Genomic DNA, 22,390 nt, shown 5'->3' with positions numbered 1-22,390 from the left:
GGGAGGGGAGGGGAGGGATGGGGGGAAGGGAGGAAGGGAGGAAGGGAGGAAAGAAAGAAAGAAAGAAAGAAAGAAAGGAAAAGAAAAGAGAGAGAGAGAGAGAAAGGAAGGGCAGACAAAGTTCATGGCAGTTGTAAGACTCACTGAATTCTTCAGACTCATAAATGAATGCCTGTCAGGATGATTCTAGCCTCCTGCCCTTGAGATATTTGATACAAAGAAAATGGCTACTTTCTTATAATGATCATTCCTTAAAATATCTTATATCATGGGTTTTTAAAAAAGTAACGGTTGGCCAGGGGTGCAAAGAAGAGGGGCAATTTAAATACTGTTTCCCCATTTGACAGCCAAAATGTATGCAAATATGAACTGAAAACATGTTAGGAAATTTGTGACAACATAGGTATCTTAGCAACACAGCTGACTAGAGAATGAGACTGAATTAAAAACATTTGTTGTGTTAAGAGAACAGGTGCCACCTGAAACATAAAGGACGCTCAGGATTCATGACCTGCCGTTTTCAATTCTAAAGATGGTTGAAGCATTGTGTTTAAATGAATATGGAAGACCAAAACAATTATTATTGGAGGAAGAGTGCAAAGTGCAATGAAAATTTATGGATGAATAAACCCCCTCTGTAATGATGTTAGAAAGAAAAGGGAATTTGCACAGTATCTACCATTAGTAAGCTTAAAGTTCGATTATTTTCTTCCCAAGAACTCAAACCCACAACTTGTTATAAAACTGCAAGATGAAAGTATTTTCAAACGCATGTCTTAATAAGGAAGACATTAAAATAAGAAGTATGATATTTAAAAAAATAACTTGCCTAAAATATCTCCTCCTGCAGGATCAGCTGTAGACTTTTTTCCTTTGGATGATTTTTGTTACATTTTTTTTCACTGTTAGAAATATCAAACCATGTCATCAGTTGAATAATGTTTCCTTGTTGTTTCCATTTTTAAAAGAACCCAGTCTTTGAAATATTAGGTACAGCATTTAATGCATTATTTTATACCAATGGTACTGCTTTTAAGGAACAACAGCATGTTAAATTAGTTATTATGGGTCACATATTTAGACTTTTTTCCTCCTCTGTCTCCTCTGTTGTTTTTGCTGTAAATTACATTAAGTTTAGAGTTTTACACCTCCACATTTAAAAAACTCTCCAAAAGAGAGTTAGTGTCATTCAAAATGATGTAAAAGGTATGTGGATTCCTTTTAGGGATGGTTTTCTTGAGGGAAAGTATTGTTAGAGTTGCAAGCTGAGGTAGCTGCTTTTTCCATGGAATATCATTTTTAACTTGGAAGAATAATTAACATAAATATTAGTTATTTAGACTTGGCATTTTCTCAAAAATGAACAAAGTGAGCCAGCCACCTCAAGGAAAACAACTGACTGTCAATGATAAAATTCAAACTTTAAAGTGAAAAAAAAAGAATTTTGGAAATTCTGTATCTGTCATCCTGAACATATCACCTGTTTCCCACCACTTAAATGACTTTTCTGATGAGATCAATGATGATATTAACAAATGTGATTTTTTGATATCGTATAAAGAAATGTGTCAATGTTTAGAAGATATATAGAACTCAGTGAACCAATATTTTCCAAATGACCAATGCATGATACTACAAAATCATGCACAGTTGGAAGATCCAGAGTTCAAAATAGATCAATGGATTTTAGTGTAACAGAATAAGAAATTCGCATTGTGAAGGTTTCAGCTAACACCACTGTGAGTTAACCTTTAAGAAATTGTCACTTATCCAGGTATATATACACACAGACACACACACGTGTGTGTATTGCATATATACACACCACTTATTCAGGCATGCATGTGTGTGTGCACACGCACACACACAGAGGCACATAAATATACACACACACAATGGAATATTACTCAGCCATAAAAAAGAATGAAATTCTGCTATTTGCAACAACATGGATGGACCTGGAAGGTATTATGCTAAGTAAAATAAGTCAGAGAAAGACAAATACCATATGATATCACTTATATCTGGAATCTAAAAAAAAAAAACAAAATAAGTGAACAAACAAAATAGAAATAGATTCATAAATACAGAGAACAAACGGGTGGTTGTCAGAGGGGAGCAGGGTGGAGAGATGGACAAAATAGGTGAGAAGAATTAAGAGGTACAAACTTCCATTTACAAAATATATAAGTCAAAGTACAACATTGAGAATATAGTCAATAATATTGCAATAACTTTGTAGAGTGAAAGATGGTGACTAGACTTTTCATGGTGATCATTTTGTAATGTAAATAAATGTTGAATTACTATGTTGTGCACTTGAAATGAATATTATTGCATGTTAAGTATACTTCAATAAAAAACACATTACCATTTATGTAGTTTTGGTGAGATATCAAAGACAAATACCCACAAATATCTGAAAAGGCTATTTAAATACTCCTTACTTTCCCAAATGCACATTATTTGTATGAGGTCAGATTCTCTTCATATGCTTGAACTAAAATAACATATCACCACACGGCGCGCCTGGGTGGTGAAGTCTGTTAAGCGCCTGACTCTTGCTTTTGGCTTAGGCAGTGATCTCAGGGCCCTGGGATTGAGCCCCGCGTTGGGCTCTGCACTCTGCACAGAAACTGCTTAAGTTTCTCTCTTCCTCTCCATCTGCCACTGCCCCCCACCTCTCTTGCTCTCTCTCTTCCTCAAAATAAATAACTAAATCTTTTTTTAAAAAGTAACATATCACCACAGATTGAATACAGAAGCATTTGAGAATCCAGTAGTCTCCTCAGCATTAAGACATTAAAGAGGGGCGCCTGGGTGGCTCAGTCATTAAGCGTCTGCCATCGGCTCAGGTCATGATCCCAGGGTCCTGGGATCCAGCCCCACATTGGGCTTCCTGCTCAGCGGGAAGCCTGCTTCTCCCTCTCCCACTCCCCCTGCTTGTGTTCCCTCTCTCGCTGTGTTTCTCTCTGTCAAACAAATAAATAAAATCTTAAAAAAAAAAAAAAAGACATTAAAGAGATTAACAGAAATGTAAAAAATACCACTCTTCTAACTAAATTTCTTTAGTAAAATATGATTATCTTAATAATAATGCTATTACGTTAACATGCAATGGGCTTATTGTTTTTTAAATGAATTACCAGACATTTAAAAAAATGTTTTAATTTCCAATATAGTAAATGTCAATAGGTATGACCCAAAATTGTTGAGGTCTTCAACAATTTTCAAAGTGTAACAGCTCCTCAGTCCAAAATGTTTGAGAACCACTAATCTAATCCATTACTTAAAATCTTTACTGTGCAACGGGATCTCACACAGTCTCAGTCTCAGTCTCTCTTTTGTTCTCTCTCTCTCTCATATAGAAAGACACATATATTGGGGCACCTGGGTGGTTCAGTTGGTTAAGAATCCGACTCTTGATTTCAACTCAGCTCATGATCTCAGGGTTGTGGGATCGAGCCCTGAATTGGGCTCCAGGCTCAGTGGGGAGTCTTCTTGTCCCTCTCCCTCCCGCTCTGTCTTTCCCCCACCCCCACCTCCCGCTCACACCACCCTCTCTCTCTCTCAAATAAATAAAATCTTAAAAAAAAAAAAAAGACACATATATTAATGGGTGGCTGGACCCCATACTGAATCTACTGAATCAAAATTTCTGCAACCATCTTTATTGTATATAAAGTTTCATTTGTGAGGACTTTGATCTGATTGGACTCTGATCAAAAACTATTTATGACTGCATATTTTAGAACTTCCCAAAAGTTTAGTTTATATTATTTTTTCACTTTCATTACTTTATTTCTCAAAAATATTATCATTAGTAATAGTATCTTTAATTTTTTTTCTTTCATATTTATGAATGCTAACCCTTATTTATTGTTACTGGTTTCCCTGCTTCTAAGAGATACCATAGAAAATGATACCACTGTCAAACTGTGTTAAAAAGACAAGAGGGTTTCTGTTTGTTTCATTTTTCTTTTTATGTTTGCTTCTAAATTATAATAAACTCTCTATAGTTCTACATATAGTCTCTAGAGTACTGATTTGAAAAACACTTCAGCTGCCTTCACAATCTTATTTATTTAGGAGGTGACTGTCAACTCAGAGGTCTTTTGTCAGTTTCAAAGAGCTAAGTAAACTTCAACTTTGACAAGGAAATGTTAATAAGCACTTTGAAGACTGAAATGATGAAAACCTGAAGATGTCAATGTAAATTTAAGTCAACTGTTGAAAATGTAGAAGTGTGCTGACTTTTCTTAAGTGCAACATGCTTATCCTAAATCTTAGTTGCAAGTATATTTCATTAATACACAAATAAGCTATGTTAATCATTTAATATGGTCCGATCATAAAAACTTTAAAGAAATTTATACAGATTCCATTCTATTAAGTATACTGTGTTTAAAATTCACACGTTGAATTATTGATGGTTTTGCACATTTATGTATAATTACACTATCACATAAGTTTAAAATCCTTTCTTGGGGCGCCTGGGTGGCTCAGTCATTAAGCATCTGCCTTCGGCTTGGGTCATGGTCCCAGGGTCCTGGGATCGAGCCCCACATTGGGCTCCCTGCTCGGCGGGAAGCCTGCTTCTCCCTCTCCCACTTCCCCTGCTTGTGTTCCCTCTCTTGCTGTGTCTCTCACTGTCAAATAAATAAATCTTTTTAAAAAATAATAAATAAAATAAAATCCTTTCTTATTTTTGTTGTTGTTCCTATGAAAGGAACAAGACTATTTGGATTTGTACATTTTTGTGGTAAAGATAAAGAAAGGAGGTTAGTTCAAGGTTTTCTTATTCTGTAAATGGGAAGCTTTTTATTCTTTTAACATTTGATAAGTTTATTAAAAATAAAAAAGCTGAACCTAAGCATTGCAGTTCTAGTGTGATAAGCCTCAGTGGGTGAAGGACCCATCTAAACCGTGCTTCAACTGCCTTTGGGCAGGCTTCCAAGGTGTTTTAACTTCTTTTTTGAGTAATCCAATTACTCAAAATATAGTGATCTACTTAGTTTAAATACTGACACAGTCCAATGTTTCATCTCTATGATGACATCAAGGGACATTTGGTGGAAGGGTCTGGTTGTCCTTTGTGATTTCATTCTTAAAAATGAAGTATGTACTATTAAAACACACCCCTAGAATCCCTTGATAACTCTCCATAAACCTATCATCCCCAAAGATACCCATATTATTATAATACCTACCCTCAAAAGGATTGCTATAACGATTAAAGCACATAATCTGGTGAAGTACTCAGCACACTTTCTGACGTATAGAGGCTCAATAAATGTTAGTTATGTCTATTATTATTTTTAGTTTTACAACCCTTAGACATGTTTATTAGGGAGCTAGAAGAGACCTTCAATTTCCTGAGGCCACAGGAAATTACGTCACTGGCTCAAATCCTACTTAGTATCAGAGCCAAACCTGTACTTAAATCTGCATGTTTTCAGCCTATCTTCCTCTTAGAATAATAAGTTCTCAGAAGTATAGAATCTTAAGTCTGAAAAATCTCTTGAGGGTTAACAAAGAGAACTTATGGGTTGTGAACCATGACAGCTAGAAGGAACCTGAATGTCAGCTATGAAGCTGAGTTCTTCATCTCAGGCCTGAAGAGGTTATGATGTACTTAAAGTGACATCATTAAAGTCATAAGACAAGCAGACATCCTGTCCCAAGTGGATGCCCAATAAAAAAAATTGTTTTAGGTGTATGCTGGAACGGCTGGATAAATAAGAGATAACATGATAATCAAAGCTCCCTTTGAAATACTTGTTTTTGAGGAGCAAAGGTAGATCTTTCTGGAAAACAAATCTCAAAAAATAAGGAATTAAAGAAAGAAATAGCATAAAGAGAACATTTGAACCAGATGCTGTGGACTGCTCCAAAGCTATGATCAAACACTAACATACATGGTTACAGAAAATCTTTTATGAGTCTTAACACCAGATCAAATGTTAAAGATCCATTACTATTTAAGTTCTTTAAATTTTTTTTACCTTAAAAGTTTAGAATATTTTTGTATGAAACCAAAAGTAAAAAATTAAAAACACTTGTTTAGAACCTATTATCACTATGAACTAAAAAAATGTATATGAAAAAAATTACCTCCTCCTCAGTAACAATAAATGCTGCTTCCAAATAAAAGCATTTGTCACATTCACTAATTAAGCAAAGGCATTTTAGGGTCTCTACCTATAAGAGACAAAGGGAATTCCCTATTCAAATTGAAATAAGTGACAATTAGAAAGTTATGTACACAAGATATCAAAATAGTTCTGGCTTAAATAATAGTTAACAGTTGTGGATAGTGGGGCTGCGGGTAATCCTCTCTTATTTTTTTTTAGTTCCTATTTTTCAAATTTTTTATAAAGAACATGTATTTCTTTAAGACTGGGGGGAAAAACGCTCTTAAATTGATTAACTTGATATATCAACACATGATTCCTTTTTTAAATTTCAGAATAGTTTTAGGGGGCACCTGGGTGGCTCAGTCAGCTAAGTGCCTGCCTTCGGCTCAGATCATGATCCCAGGGTCCTGGGATCAAGCTCCGCATCAGGCTCCCTGCTCTGCTGGGAGTCTGCTTCTCCCTCTCACTCTGTGCCCCCCTCCCACTTCATGCCCTCTCCCGCTCAGTCTATTTCTCAAATAATAAATAAAAAAAATTTTTTTAAATTTATTTATTTGACAGAGAGATAGAGAGCACAAGTAGGCAGAGTGGCAGGCAGAGGGAAAGGGAGCAGCAGGCTCTCTGCTGAGCAGAGAGCCTGATGCGGGGCTCGATTCCAGGACCCTGGGATCATGACCTGAGCCGAAGGCAGCCGCTTAACTGACTGAGCCACCCAGGTGCCCCAATAAAATACTTTTTAAAGAAAGAAGAGTTTTAGGTAACATGATTGGACTTGTTCACACACTCACACACACACACACACACACATATAGGTATAAATAATATATACAAGCATAACATGGTGAACTAGTCTGTGTAAATAAAACATTTCTACAATTCTCTACTGTTTTCACACTCTAGTACTCTCCTCTCTCCACCATTACACCCAGTCCTCCCAGTCTTAAGAAACACTAGACTCCCGCAAGGTGGCCAAAAAACCATGTGGAATTCCAAAAGAGGGTCACAAGAAAAAAGTCTTTGAGCTCCTGAGATCCGTTTGGCTTAGAGAACAGTTCCAGATCACTGGAAAGCCTACTCTAGTCAAACTGCATTGAAATTGATTACTAAGATTAATATGCAAATGATTAAAACTATCTTTAAGAAATTAGAGTGAAGTCAAGGTTCTGTATCTATTAGCATTCCCCTCATTCACTCATATACCAATAGTTTGGTCTGAGGAAGACAGGAAAAAAGTTAAAACTATTTCTCCAGGAATTTATACAACCCACAGTCCACACATGGGAGCCTGTTATACAAGAGAGTATCAATCTTCACTTGGGACTGGGCAGAGAACTCTAGTCTACAGGATTCTTGAGTGGGCTGTACCTGCAAGCTTTTAAGGATCATAGGGAGAGATATCTAAATGCTGTAGTGGTCTCAATAAAGCTGAAAAAAAAAATGCTCAGGGGTATTCCACAGGGAATTCTGCAATCCTGGCCACTGCCACACACAATGCCTTTTCCCTTCTGAGTAGACTGAAAGGAGGGAAACAGAAATGGTAGTTTTTCTCATTGTGATACTTAGTTCTACGTGGTACAGTGCACATCCAGAGAGTTGACACCGTCAACTGTGACTGACGAACATCTGCTGTGGGACCTACTCCAGAGAGGAAAGGCCAAGAGACAGCCAGTGATCAAAGGGGGGCTGGCTGAGGGCTTCTGGCTCAGGTCCAAGATGGAGCAGAGCAGAGCAGATCTTCTTCCCTGAGAATCCTCTCTCATTGTGGACCTACATTTATTTTCACATTAAAAAGTGAAAAGCACATGACAGGACTGATGGTTATAGTGCCTTGCAATCCGTACTACACATCAAGAATTCTTTTTTTGCCCATATTTCCCTAAAATAACATGACCTGAAAAATGTTATATCTAAAATTAAGATAAGAAAGGTATTTAATAAGATGATGTATTTATAATAAAGAGACAAAATGAAGGTAAAAAGTGCTGTAAATGTGGAAAACTAAAACATTAAATAGAATGCCACCTGTCACAGCAACACATTACCATATGATCCAGTAATTGCACTATTGGGTATTTACCCAAACAATATGAGAGCACCAATTTGAAAAGATATGCACCTCTATGCTCATTGCAGCATTACTTACAACAGCCAAATTATGGAAGCAGCTCAAATGTCCACTAATGAATGAATAAAGAAAATGTGTTGTACATATATATATATATGTATATGTGTGTGTATAATGGAATATTACTCAGCCACAAAAAAGAATGAAATCTTGCTATTTGCAACAACATGGATAGATCTAGAGGGCAAAATCCTAAGTGAAATAAGTCAGTCAGAGAAAGATAAATACCATATGATTTCACTCACATGGAATTTAAGAAACAAAACAAATGAATAGGGGCGCCTGGGTGGCTCAGTCGTTAAGCGGCTGCCTTCGGCTCAGGTCATGATCCCAGGGTCCTGGGATCGAGCCCCGCATTGGGCTCCCTGCTCGGCGGAGAACCTGCTTCTCCCTCTCCCTCTGTCTGCTGCTCTGCCTACTTGTGCTCTCTCTCTCTGTGTTAAATAAATAAAAATCTTCAAAACAAAACAAAACAAAAAAAACAAATGAATAAAGAAAAAAAGACAACCCGAAAAACGATACAGAAACTATCTCTTAACTATAGAGAACAAACAGATGTTTACCAGAGGGGAGGTGGGGGGTAGTGAAAGAGGTAAAGGGGATTAAGGGTACACTTTTTTTTTTTTTGAGTGAGAAGGGGCAGAGGAAGGGAGAGAGAGACTCTTAAGCAGGCTCCATGCTTAGCACAGACTCCAACTCAGGGCTTGATCTCATGACCCTGGATCATGACCTGAGCCAAAATCAAGAGTAAGATGCTTAACTGACTGAGTCACCCAGGTGCCCCAAGGGTAGACTTATCTTGATGAGCACTAAGTAATGTACAGAATTGTTGAATCACTACATTGTACACCTGAAACTAATATAACACTGTATGTTAACTATACTGGAATTAATTTTTTTTTTTTCAAAAGAAAAAGCTTCCTAAAACAAACAAAAAAAGAAATTATCAAAGATGATGCTTAAGTTGTAAAATTTAGGTCATCAGCAAACCTAGAGCATTTAGTGAATTTTCACTGAATGGTTTTAGAAGCTAGGGAAATATGGAGGATAACAGAGCTGATTCATTTGAGTTACTGAACAAAACAATGAACTAACGTAGCAGCACACCTAAAAGGAGACATAAACAAGGGTACGACAAGTTGCCATTATAGATGTCTAGAATTTCTTATTGAAAGAATCAATTTTTGCAATATAATGCCCAGGTTTGAGCATTTCTGACCACATGTAGTAACTCAGAGAAGACCCAAGAAGAGTTAAGGACTAACTTATGAGGCCATATGAAAACAATTAAGTTCTCATAACTTGAGTAAGGAAAGGCTCAGGGCATGGCTATGATTTCCAGTCTCTGAGAAGCCTAAATATCAGAGAAAGAGAAAAGGACTCCAAATATAAAGGGAAATAGGATGGAGCGAAAAACATAAGATGAACATTACAGATCCAAATCATTTAGCATGAGGTCTAATACAAGGATTTACTGAAACTGGAAAGTTTTATTTTAGAACTGCCCACAGAATTGGTGTGTGGGCAACATGGGAAAGCCAGATTATTGCTTGATAGTCTCAACTTGTTTTGGATCCCAGAATTGTTACTCCTAAAGCCACCAGAGCTGATTTCTGTTTCACGAAGTTAAATGGATGGGCCACCAATGATTATTTCCCCACCAAAATGCGAAAGACTCTGAAAAAGCAATTGTGAAAGAATTTCTAATAGCTTCCTTTTCCAACCCTCAAGCCAGTAATTTAAGATTTTATTTGTTTAATTGGCTCATGTACCCAAATTTTCCAAAACTGCAACTGGCTTGGTGAATTACAATTTGGTCTTCTGTTGGCCTGGTTTTTGGAGGTGAGGAATTGATGTTTATCTTCCATTTTCATCTTTCCATCTGGTTTTCCCTAATGGCTTTCAATTACTAATTCTTTTTGTGGGTGATAAGATGGAAGAACAGATGAGATTGATGCAAAAAATGTCCTGGGCCCCATTTGAGTTTTCTTTAATTATTTTGAGATTCTCTTGTGGGGTCTAGATTGTCTCCAACACATAACTGATAACTATAAGTTTGGGGAGATGCCACTCTACCCTTGGCTTCTTTGCATATATCCCTGAAGAGGTGCATCTAGCCACCACCTTTCACAAACTATTTCATGTCATAAAGACAATTTTTCTGTACCTCAGATGTTTTGTGGAATTAGGAACATTCTAAGGATTCTGAGTTCTTAAAGGAAAAAATATAGAGTAGGAAATCAACTTGAATTACTCTACTTTCCTTTCTCAGTCTCAGGACTGATTATATTAGGGCCTTGGATTTGGCTAAATTCAAAAAATATACTCATTTGTTCATTTGGTTAGTCAACAACTTGTATATAAAATCCAAGGTGCTGAAGCAGAGGTGAAACAATACTAGGGGACTTAACCTGGAGTGGAGTGACAATGAAACTGGAGTAGAATGACAGAATGTTGTATTGATTTCTGATCCACAATTCTGAAAAAGTAGTGTGCTTGTCTACAAAAGTGTCTTTTGTGATCTGCTGGGCTATTAGAGAAGCAAACTCAAATCAGAGTAAATCCAACTTAGTACTTTCTGAACTGTAATACTATACAGATTATATGGGCAGGTTGCCTCTTGCTATCAATATGCCTAAGTGCTAATTAAACAAGGCAGAAACAATAAAAACATTAACATGTAAGTTCTTTGAGGCAGGGCTTATATCATGTACATCTTTTATCCCTTCCAGAGCCTAGCCTGTTTCCTTACAAACAGGAGTCATGCAATAAATGTTTAATTAAATGCAATTAATTTTGATAGGAGATGAGTTAGTTCATGGAGACGAAAGAAGAAATGGGGATGATATTTCTGCAATGCTTTTTTAAAAATATTTTATTTATTTATTTATTTATTTGAGAGAGAGAGAGCACAAGCAGGGCAGAGGGTGAGGGGGAAGCAAACTCCCCTCTGAGCAGGGAGCCCGATGTGGGACTCGATCCCAGGGTCCTGACCTGAGTCAAAGGCAGACGCTTAACTGACTTAGCCACCCAGGCACCCCTGCAGTGCTCTTAACTTATTTATGTTCCAAGATAACTCTTGAGTAACAAAAAGAATTTATTTATATAGACAGCTCATGGAAGACTATCTATAAAATGAAGTGTAAAGATGTTAAGGCAAAGGAAGGAGAGGGTTTGCCTAGCTGGAGTTAAGAGAATTGTTAGAAGTCAGGGGAAATCTGAGATGCTAATGGGATGCACATTTAATAAAAGTTCACTGGCAGGCGAAGAAGCCGGGAGACTTTACTTGTCTTACATTCAGGAAAAGTTAAAATACTGGTCAATACTAAAATGCAAATAACCACAGAAAAATAACATTTTAGCCTTAAAATCCTAAGCACATTATTGGGCAAAGACACATGCCTCCTGATTAGACACAATTAGAGGTATCTCAGCATTACTAAAAGAGAATCTCCACTATTGGATGAAGGAATTAGGAGCCGTCTGATGTTATCTTGTGAACCTGGAGGGCACTTTAAGCAATGAAAACATGCATCTTCAAGAGAAACCTGAACATGGTGTTTCCAGCATGGGCTGGGGGAACAGTACTCAGACCCACGAATGGGCATCTGGTTGGTGATCGCTCTGATCACAAAGTGCAATAATGTATCACATACAAGGAAGACCACTTTACAAAATTTCATGAATACTCATAACCACCAGTGTAATGGAATCCATAGTCCTCATTTTAGAGACTGGGGTGAATTGAGACCCAGAGAGATTTAGGGCTTGTTCAAGACCACACAAATATATACTTATATACTGACTATGTAGGATTTTTTTAAAACTCTACTTGATTCTTTTTTTTTTTTTTTTAAGATTTATTTATTTATTTGAGAGAGAGATAGAGTGCAGGGGGTTGGGGCAGAGGGAGAGGGAGAGAGAAACCCAGGCAGATTCTGCGCTGCGCTCAATCCCATGACCCCGCATTCACAGCCTGAGCCAAAACCAAGAGTTGGGCGCTCAACTGACCGTGCCACCCAGGCGTGCCATAACTCTTACTTGATTCTTAAGAAGGATATTGACAGAGGACAAACCCACTATTAGAAGTTCTGCAGGGCAATTGCAGTCTTCCTCATAAATTGCTAAACTGATTTTGTAATATATGTGCTGCCGAAGCGAGCACTAAACTGACTTTTTAATACAAATAGGTGATCCTGGGCACATCTGGCATCTCTCCAAGGGCCTATGCACCCCTGGAATGACCAATCCTAACCCTGAACAAGCCACAGGGGAAACGTGAGCATGGAAATTCAACTAGGGAAGAGAGGGATGGATGTGGATAAAGGCAGCGTTAGGAAGGAGATGAACAAGAGGAGCACAGGTTGGGGAGGAATACAGAAGGGGAAAAAAAGACAGGTCTTAAAGAGTGGGAAAGCACAAAATCAAGAAATCAATTTTCTATAGACTGCTTCATATACATACAAATATATATGTGTATATGTATATACACACACATATATATGTATATTTTAAGCAAAGTAAAAACATTTAGAAGAGTTGCTTTGTGGGAGAATAAGACAATTAGCAGACCAGACCAACTGTGCCCCATTCAGCATTCCCAGGGACGTGGAGTCCCATCACTTTATGGAGGTACCCTTTGGGACAGGGCCCTGATTACAATTCAACTTCAAATTTCACAAGGCTTTTCAATATATTCTCAGTCTGGTGATGCCCAAAGAAGTCCTTAAAAAGTGGAATTTAAATGTAAAAGAAATTCCTTAAGAATAAATTAATATGACAGTATGCCAAGCATCGCAACCATCCCAGACTTCCAGGGGAAGAAACCACCCCCCCACACACACACACATGGGTCATTTGGCTTGGTGCAGTTCCATAAAACCAATAAATGGATTCTGCACACCCTTGCCATCGCAGGTCATTCTAACATGTGAGAAAGTTTCAGGGCTTAGAAAACAAAATCCAAAAGTAAAGAGGTTCTGGCTAGATTCAAAGTTCTGACTCATCACACACGTTTCTGAAATGCAAATTATATATTTGACAGTTTATATTATTAACAGTTATGAGGCATTTTTTAAAGCATGGAAATTACATTAAGTATAAAATCATCATAAAAATTGTTGCATTCAGCCATTGGTCCAGTATCTGTTGAAGTGAACATACTATATTTATTACTTGGAAAAAGAAACTATTCAAATATAGTTCCAAGATAAATTTTTAAAAAGCCACTAATAAAAGCTGAGCTCATGGCCAGTCTGGATGCTAAAGTTAAGCCATTTTAGAAGAGAAGAAAGTCTGGCTTTTCAACATGCTACAACTTCATGATTAAATTTCATTTGAGAAAAATTTTAAGTTTTAGACTGATATTACAAGTTAGAGAAACAACTTAAACAATTTTAAAAAATGACATAGATGTCACTCAGAAAAAAAATTTCCCCCCTCACAATAGGCCATGAAATTTCCGAGGGACAGCTAAGAAACTTCAGGATTCACTTCTTGTGGTAAAAGAACTTTATGGCCATAAAACCATCTTGACAACCTTCCACAAAGCTCAGATGCTCAGCTTACACCTTAAGGACTGAAAAAAAAAAATACACATGTAATTCTTATCCTTCAATTTTAGAACAAGGGAAGATCTTAAGAGATCATCTGGTTCAAAATTTCCCCAAGTGGATTTCATGAAACATTATTTTCCTAAATAATTTTCTGAATAGTGGTGGGGTGATCCAGATGAGTTTGGGAACATTCCTGGAGAGTCCTAATACGTGTTAGGTTATTAGTGAAACTCAGAAGCCCAAAGAAAAGAAATAGGTAAGTTAAAAAAACAAAACAAAACTATTTTTTACCAAACCTATTTGAGCACGGGGCCCTTTCTGCAGCAAGTAATTATAATGAAAATCTTGTAAAATTATTGTCTAATAGAAAGCCCCTTCTCTGTGAAGAACCTGAAGCCCAGACAGGCTAGGGGATTGTCCCAAAATGATACAATTCGTTGGTGAATAAACTAAAAACAGATCTCCCTTTCAAGACCCAACTTTGGTGCTGTTTCTAGTACCGTGTTCTCTCTCTCGTACAATGCCTACACTCCCTGAAGGATCACAGACTATAACAAGAACCACATCTTGGAGATCATCTCTCCAAAGCCCTCTTGTTAAAGATGGGGAAATACAGTCTCAGAGAAGTGAAGCAATTTGCCCAAAGTGACCCATGAAATCAATTCCTGTAGTAGAACTGGAAGCTAGCTCTTAATTCCAACACCAGACACCTTTCCACAGCAGCATACTAGCCCCTGCAACATCAACACTTTTTGCCTCTGAGGAAAAGGCGAACCCCTCACAGACAAGAGGGGCTTTAGCTATTCAGGACCCAGTAAAATATTTATTAAACCATACTTGTGGCAAGAGATATTTTAAATCAATTAAACATGATTGTCTTTACTTACAAATGTCATCAACTGTGACAGGGAATCAATGTTTCAAGCTCTTGAACAGGTCATCATCCCTGTCCTGTTGGATGACACCTATAAATAAAATAAATCTATTTTTGAGTGAGTAGATTTTAAGCCAACTAGATTTAAGATGCATGCAGTTTAAAGCAAAGAGTAATTTTTAAAGTGATTCTTAATCATGTACTGCTGGAGAGAACTAGTTTCCAATGCCAGCTATTTCACTCTATGTGGCTATCACTGGTCATCAGCACAAGACAATGCAGGCGATGTAACACGTAATGTTGCCAGAATACATGGGCAATCATGGATCCTAGAGCTAAAAGGGTCCTCTAGGCATTATCTACCTCAGTGTCTTTCCTTTGTGAATACTATTTTCTCTTTGTAGGAGGGACAACCAAGACCCTATGAGGTTAAATGACTAGCCCAGTGGGAAAGAGCTAAGTGTCTTTAGCTGAAGTTTCTTGATGTTGAAAAGTATATCCAGAACACATTAGCAAAGGTTATCATTAGGCTGATCAACTCTAGAAAACCTACTGCACACACTGTAAAAATATTTCACAAATGCTGACTTAGAATATTCTATCATAGCTGCATAAAATATATTTTCAATATTAGAGATATTTAAATACAAGCATTACTGAAAAATGCCATGAATGGAAAATAACCAAAAGTGAGAGAATGGGAATTAGAGAGTGAAAAGAACAATATTAAATATAGCATGCTTTTAGGATTCTAAATTCTGGTTACTTCCAAAAAAGATCTGGGTTCCTAACAAATATATGAAAACCATTTTCTACAATCTATAAAATTTCAAATCTTGGTTTCTCTGTAGCCACAAACTACCATTTGAGTTAGATTTGCCAAAAACTAAAATTTAGGCTAAACAGTGAACATTTTAGATTTCCATTCTGTACCTAAATACTTTAAGACAATTGGAAGTATTTTAGGATACCATCTTGAGGTAATATGGCTGTTAAAATAACATTATCACCAAACTCAAGTGCTTACTATGTGCCAACCACTGTTTGATTATTTTACACATACTATCTCCTTCAATCAATTCTCACAACAACTTATTACTATAATTTTGCAAATAAGAACATCAAAGCACAGAGAAATTAAGTGACATGAAGTAAGTTCACACAACAGGTAAAATGGTAGAATTTGCACACAAATCTGTCTGATGACACACTCCAAGCTCAAATCACTATGTAATACTGCATTTCTTTAACATGGCAACTGGAAAGTCTCAAAAATATAAGAATGGATCAGGACAATTCCAATTAGAATACATAAAATTCTCCCACCTACATCCCACACAATATAAAACATCAGGAAATTCACTCTTTTTCTTGGGGATAAGGAGGCAGCTATGGACAATTTTCAGAATGAAATAATATTAATGCCAAGGAATTGAAACTTCTAATGTTAACTTTAAATATATTACAAGATATGCCAAATGAAAAACTTAAATTGTCTTTTAAAATTAAAATAAATCTCTCTGATTCAATTACTTCTTAAGAGTCCATAAGGAGATAAACGCTGTTACTCAGGACTGATTCTCTAAAGAGTGTAACTGTTATTGATAGACTGAATTTAATCCTATGTATTTTAAAGTATGGATATATTATCATTTTGCTAAAGAACAGAACTATTTATAAAGAACGAAAAAGTAGTCTTGATAGATTATGCGACCTCCTCAACTTCTCATGTAATACAGCTATCTTTTCTTGACCGCAGTTATGTTTCTGACCCAAAATCCTGAACTTTTTTTTTTTTAATTAGGGGACATTTTTTTTCAACATAGTTTTGAAGCCATGAAACTGATGAAATAGGAAATAATATGGAACACAAACATATACCTGACATAACTGAACAAGAATTAGATATATGCAAAGCTCAGCACCACCGAAACCAGACATCAGGGAAAATGCACGTCTTTTTCAAAGCTCTGTGGAGCCACCCTCTTCTGAAGTCATGGCTCTTTCATACGGACCCCGAACGGAAGAAGATCAAGTGTGGTTTCATGGTAGCTTACCCTTTTCTCTGACACCCCATCCTGGCCTGTAGAATCTCTCTCATCAAGTGTCTCTTTCAGGACTGGCATATGTTTTTGGTATGCTGGCTCTCTGTTTAAGGTTGTGTATCCTATGTGCTCATAAATTGGGTTTATCGTCATCTTGGCAATGTATTCTGCTGCCTTGGTTTCAATATAGAGAGTAATCAATCCATCAGTCACCAGATCGTGGATGGACTCAAAGCGCTTCTCCCCAACGAAGTGCTTTCCATCGTAGTACAGCCTGAAGTTTCTGGTTTGACTTCCAAATCTGCCTCAATGAAATGGGAAAGATGTTTTTAAGAAAAGCAAGCAAGTGAATTCTTTCTGAAAAAAAAAAGAAAAAAAAAAAGAACAAAAAAACCCTTTTGTTTGTGTGTGTCTTCTTTGTTAAATAAACTGTGGCTAATCTCTATGAATCATCTGGAATATAGAAAATAAAACTTTTGAACACAAAGAATGAACTTGCAACAACTAGAGATAACTAGCCAGATGCATGTCTCCTCTAGAAGGAAAAAAATGTTCTTGTTTTATCTTTTTAAACCACTTCATTATCCTGTAGGAAAAATGAGGAAAAATAAAGCTCATATCCTATTAGAACACATTCTATATTCAATTGGTCAATTCCATCATAGATGAAATTTCTATATTAACATGTTCTCTTCAAGTTGATCAATAAAAATATTCAACATACTACAGACTCCAGCGTTCATGTCTTTTAATGGGAAAGCTCCATTTAGGGCTCACCTAAGTATGATGCCAGTAATCATTTAAAGTAGAGCTGATTCCAGAACCTGAGCCATACAAGCAGGACAGGAGGGCAACAGAAACATAGTTTTGTGATTTCTAGCCACGGGTCAATGACTTGCTCTTCCCTATTACATAGTCATTTTTCTGTGTCTCCTTGTTGAGTCTAAGCAAGAAATACCTGCAAAATATATATATATAGGGCATAGAAGTCATAAACTATTGGACTCTAGAGATTCTGTTCTCACTTTTGGGTCATGTTTTGGAAACATACTTTAAAAATTGGAGAATAATGGTTTAGTTTTATGATAATTTCAGTATTTTGCTTCCTGACTTTACGAAAGCTGATGTCACAGGGCACCAAGAACCACAATCATGGTCTCTTAAAGGCAGTCCCAAGTGAGCCTAATTAAAAACTAAACAAATCAGAAAGAGTATATTTAATTTAATTGTTTAAAACACACAGAACAAAAACAAAAACAGAACAGAGGTGAACTAAAATACTAAAATAATACCCTGTTTAATACTAAAATAAAGTGTTTAATTAGGACCGCAAATGTATGCAACAATATTATTCTAGTATAGGTTATATTCCAGAAGGACAGGACTTAAGATTCTACTTTTAATGTATCCTTAAAAAAAGAAAAAATTTTTTATAATGGTTTGAGGGTATCTCTGTTTCTGTGGTTCAAACTGAACTTTAGTAATTATTTAATCTAGAACCCAACATTCTATCTATGATGGTCCTTCTACTAAAATAAAATTTATCCACCTTTTGGTTCTTTAAAAGCAATTATATTTTGATTTAGATTTATACTCAAGTAAATGATCCATATAATTCCAATTTCCCATTCTCCATTTTCCTGTAATGTTACAGACATATTTCTCCTGAGTAAATTTTAAGTCTGAAAAATTGGAAGGTAAAACTTCTACACCAAAATTAAATATAAAAGTTTTTTTCAGTTTAATATACTGTTTTTATAACATATTATCAGGTTTTGGGAAATAAACATGGAAAGCCACTTTATAATTTTTATAAGATTCTTAACAACAATAATCACTCATAACACTGTTTAACATGAAGTCCTTTTATATTTCAATTGTATTCAGAGGCATTTCAATGAAAGATTAGACCATTTTACTCCTTCAGGGGTTTATGATTTTACAGTGCATATGACACTTAAACTAAAGACTATCCAGGGCACCTGGGTGGCTCAGTCATTAAGCATCCGCTTTCGGCTCAGGTCATGATCCCGGGGTCCTGGGATCGAGCCCCACATCAGGATCCCTGCTCGGCGGGAAGCCTGCTTCTCCCTCTCCCACTCCCCCTGCTTGTGTTCCCTCTCTCACTGTATCTCTCTGTGTCAAATAAATTTTAAAAATCTTAAAAAGAAATAAAATAAAGACTATCCAAGCAGTGGTGGCAGGAATTTGCCACTCGAATTTCTTCTAAAATCTAAGCAGTATGGGAATGTCGGGCTGGAGGGAAGATGGCTGGCTTGGCCTCAGTTAGATTGAAAGAGCAGAGAAATCTAGGGTGCTTCACAATGGGCCTATTCCTAATCCAGCCAAGGAAAGTATTTCCTGGCTACCTCTAGGTACTGGGCAAAAGAGACTAAGGAAATTTGTCCTTTCCTCTTATCATAGCAACTTTAAGAGACCCTACAAACAATTCCCAATTCCTCCTCAGTCTGCACTTCAGCTTTGGACTTCCAGTCCAATCAAACTTCAAGTCTTAAGGAAGGTGATCAGATAACGAAAATAACTCATAATATGGGTTTATTTAAAACTTAACCTCAAAGGACAAGAAAACGAATTTCCATTTTGGAATTATGATTGATTTTTTAAGAAAGCTGCATTATTTTTACTTACAGGAACTGTACGCTTTCTTTGCCTACCCTGTACTGCCCTCTCTTTACTTTGGAAGTTACATAAAGAACAGCATCACAGCATAGACCGACAGAGTCTTCGTCTCTTCTGTGATTTGAAAGGCATGATAGAAAAATCTTTGAGGAGGATGAGGAATGGATGTGTCTCTTCTACAAAAAAAGAGCCATAAAAGGAGAGATGCCAAATCTAAGAGCAAAGAAAGAATCCTTCCTTGTAAAAGTTTACCTCTTACAGACTGTCATTTATGCAACATTTAACAACACACCCAGGAACCCTGTTAAATATTAGGTGCTTCATAATAAAGTTCCTGTTCCCTTGATTACCTCAATAGGAAACAGATATACATAAAAACAAGTCAATACAAACACAAGATGAAACGCTGAATTTTATTTATTTTTAAAAGTCTGTTTTGGGGTGCCTGGGTGGCTCAGTCGTTAAGCATCTGCTTTCAGCTCAGGTCATAATCCCAGAGTCCTGGGATCGAGCCCCGCATCGGGCTCGCTGCTTAGCAGGAAGCCTGCTTCTCCCTCTCCCACTCCCCCCTGCTTGTGTTCCCTCTCTCACTGTGTCTCTGTCAAATAAGTAAACAAAATCTTTTTTAAAAAAGTCTGTTTTAGTATTTTTTTAAAGTAAACTTTACCCCCAACATGGGGCTTAAACTCATGACCCCAAGTTCAAAGTTACATGTTCTACCAACTGAGCCAGCCAGGTGCCCAAAAATGCCGAATTTTAAAGAGTTCATCTTTAGTTTGATTCCTAAAAAATGATTATAAAAATGCATATAGCCTTGGTCTTATATGGAAAAGTTACATTTCTGTGCAGTGATTCATGAAAGCAAGTGAATCCAATGTCTCTCTCACACTATGAAAACGAAGGAACTCACTGCTTAGTAAGGTCTCAGAGCTATACTGCTTATGTCCAAATGCAAAAGCACCATTGGATCTTGAATTAGAGTTTGACCAGCGAAAGGCAACTGTGGGGTCCTGTATTTTTAATAGAAAACCTTAGGCTTTCGGATCAGACAAAATAAGTTTAAATCCTGGGACTACCACTTTTTAGCTGAGTGATTTGAGAAAATCATTCTTCAGATTCTACATCTAGAGAACAGGAATAACGTCACTTCTCTCCAGAAGGTTGTGAGGATTTCATAAGCATATTTAAGTCAAAGCTAAGTACATAATAGGTTCAGGGAATGGTAGTTCCCTTTCTCCTTCTCTGTTAGGTAGGCTTCTGCAGAGAATGACAGAACATGTATCAAACAATGAAGTAAAACAGAAAAGAGAATAACTATGCACTGAAGGGGGCTGGATGAAGGACTGCTAATACAAATAACTTGTACGGGCCCATCTCTGAACTGGCTGCTTCTACAGTCAACACAAGGCAAGGACAAGCGTTCTGTGAATTTCTTTCATGTCCCTGAATAAGTTTATAGCACCTGATTGAACAGAGTGGAATCACAGCAGAATGCAAAGAGGGGAGGAAGGGAGAAGAAATGAGTCTTTGCACTACGGCCTGTGAGTCAGGTCTCTGAATTCAAAGACAGTAGTCAGACCGAAGGCAGGACATGTGAAATGGATCTGGTGACACCAGCTGAACTCCACAGTATGGAGAACTGACTTGTAAAAACTGTTAAAGCTAAACCATTTTCCTCCATTTTTATAGGAAAATCTTTCTTTTCCTCTTTTCTTATATTACCTGCATCTGCCCTTGCTTTTTTATAGTTGTTCCCTCTTTGGTGAACATATTTGAGGCTGTACAGGACCAACTCTCACCTAGTTAGAGTTCAACAAAATTCATGTCTCCAAAGTGGTACTGTGGTTAACAAATAGAAAAGAGAGACTGGGATAATGTGCTTTGAACTGCTACTGTTGTAGTACATAATTACCACTTTCTAGAAATGTCTTTTTCTCCAGTGATTTCGGTTTGGGTTTTCATGTTTTAAAAAGCTGTTTAATGCTGTGCCCAGTTGCATTCAGATGGATTTCAAAATATATAATTCCAACATCTAGCTTTAAACAGTGAACAAAACCCTTAATACCATCCTTTCTATTTTTTAGAAGTAAACTGTACTCAAAAAATTCAGTCTAGAGGTACAAAGTGATGAAAATATGTACCAGGAACAGCCTTTGGGATTCTACTTTACTTCTTCTAAAACCAAGAATTAGTTCTGATTTGAAGTCAAAGTATTTGAAAATATCTCTTCAAAGGAAAGCTCCAAGCTAACAGATGTTTTCTCTTAACAAAGAAACATATACAACGCACTTGTCTAAGTTAACAATAAAATGTTAGAACTATTTCCAGAAACCAAAATGCAAGAACAATTTTATTTGTCATAAATACGTATTTGTGTATTGTTTACCAAAGTTAGAGAAGCTAATCAAATGATGAAATACAAGAATCTCATAAATTTAATCATATATACACCCTTCAAAGAAAGGTTAAAACAGGGACAAGAATATGATGAGGCATTGAGTTAAATACTAAAAAATGAAAGGCTGAGGAAGAGAGAGCATAGCTATATATACAGTTTAAAAATATTTTCTCCATTAGAACCTTTGTTAGGATACTGTGTTTGTCTATCTGGTCCTATAATTTTGGATGGTGGAATGGGGCAAAAGTATTAAAATATGTGAACTCATGATGATAATCCCTTGGCACAGTAAATCATCTTCAGTGAACAAAGCAAGCCAATGTGCCTAACTAAACCTCAAAAGGTGGCACCAGGCAAGCTCTGGAAGGTGGAACTGATATAGAAGAATGAATTGAAGGTCTGCTTAAGAAGCAGTAAGATCTCCCCCACAACACACAACTTTTGCAATCCTGTCTCCAATGCCACCCCTTCCCCCATGCTGGTGGATAGGGTAAAACAAAGACACTGTGAACTGAGGGACACCAGACAGAGTTGAAGAGAAAGGTGCTATCCTGAAAATTAAGTGAAAGTTTTAAATATTGGAGACTGCATCCCCCATCTTTCTTTGTTGCCAGAT

General features: G+C 36.8%; 1 protein-coding gene across 5 annotated transcripts in view; it reads right to left on the bottom strand.

The window, feature by feature from the left end:
- Positions 1 to 22,390, bottom strand: part of CHN1 (chimerin 1) — a 193,041-nt gene that overhangs the window by 65,603 nt on the left and 105,048 nt on the right. For 4 of the 5 annotated variants that reach the window (XM_081814143.1, XM_081814140.1, XM_081814141.1 and 1 more), the window contains one exon: positions 16,749 to 17,037. In XM_081814143.1, the coding sequence (XP_081670269.1) occupies positions 16,749 to 17,037 (289 nt within the window). Of the gene's footprint in view, positions 1 to 14,704; positions 14,783 to 16,748; positions 17,038 to 22,390 lie in introns of those variants that run through there. The other variant, XM_081814144.1, reaches the window with a different exon arrangement.

The sequence above is a fragment of the Leptonychotes weddellii genome, chromosome 3 (assembly GCF_054177405.1).
Source record: "Leptonychotes weddellii isolate Sample4059 chromosome 3, ASM5417740v2, whole genome shotgun sequence".
Lineage (NCBI taxonomy): Eukaryota > Metazoa > Chordata > Mammalia > Carnivora > Phocidae > Leptonychotes > Leptonychotes weddellii.
Note: the sequence above shows the minus strand (reverse complement) of the source record. Positions and strands in the feature narration are given on the sequence as shown.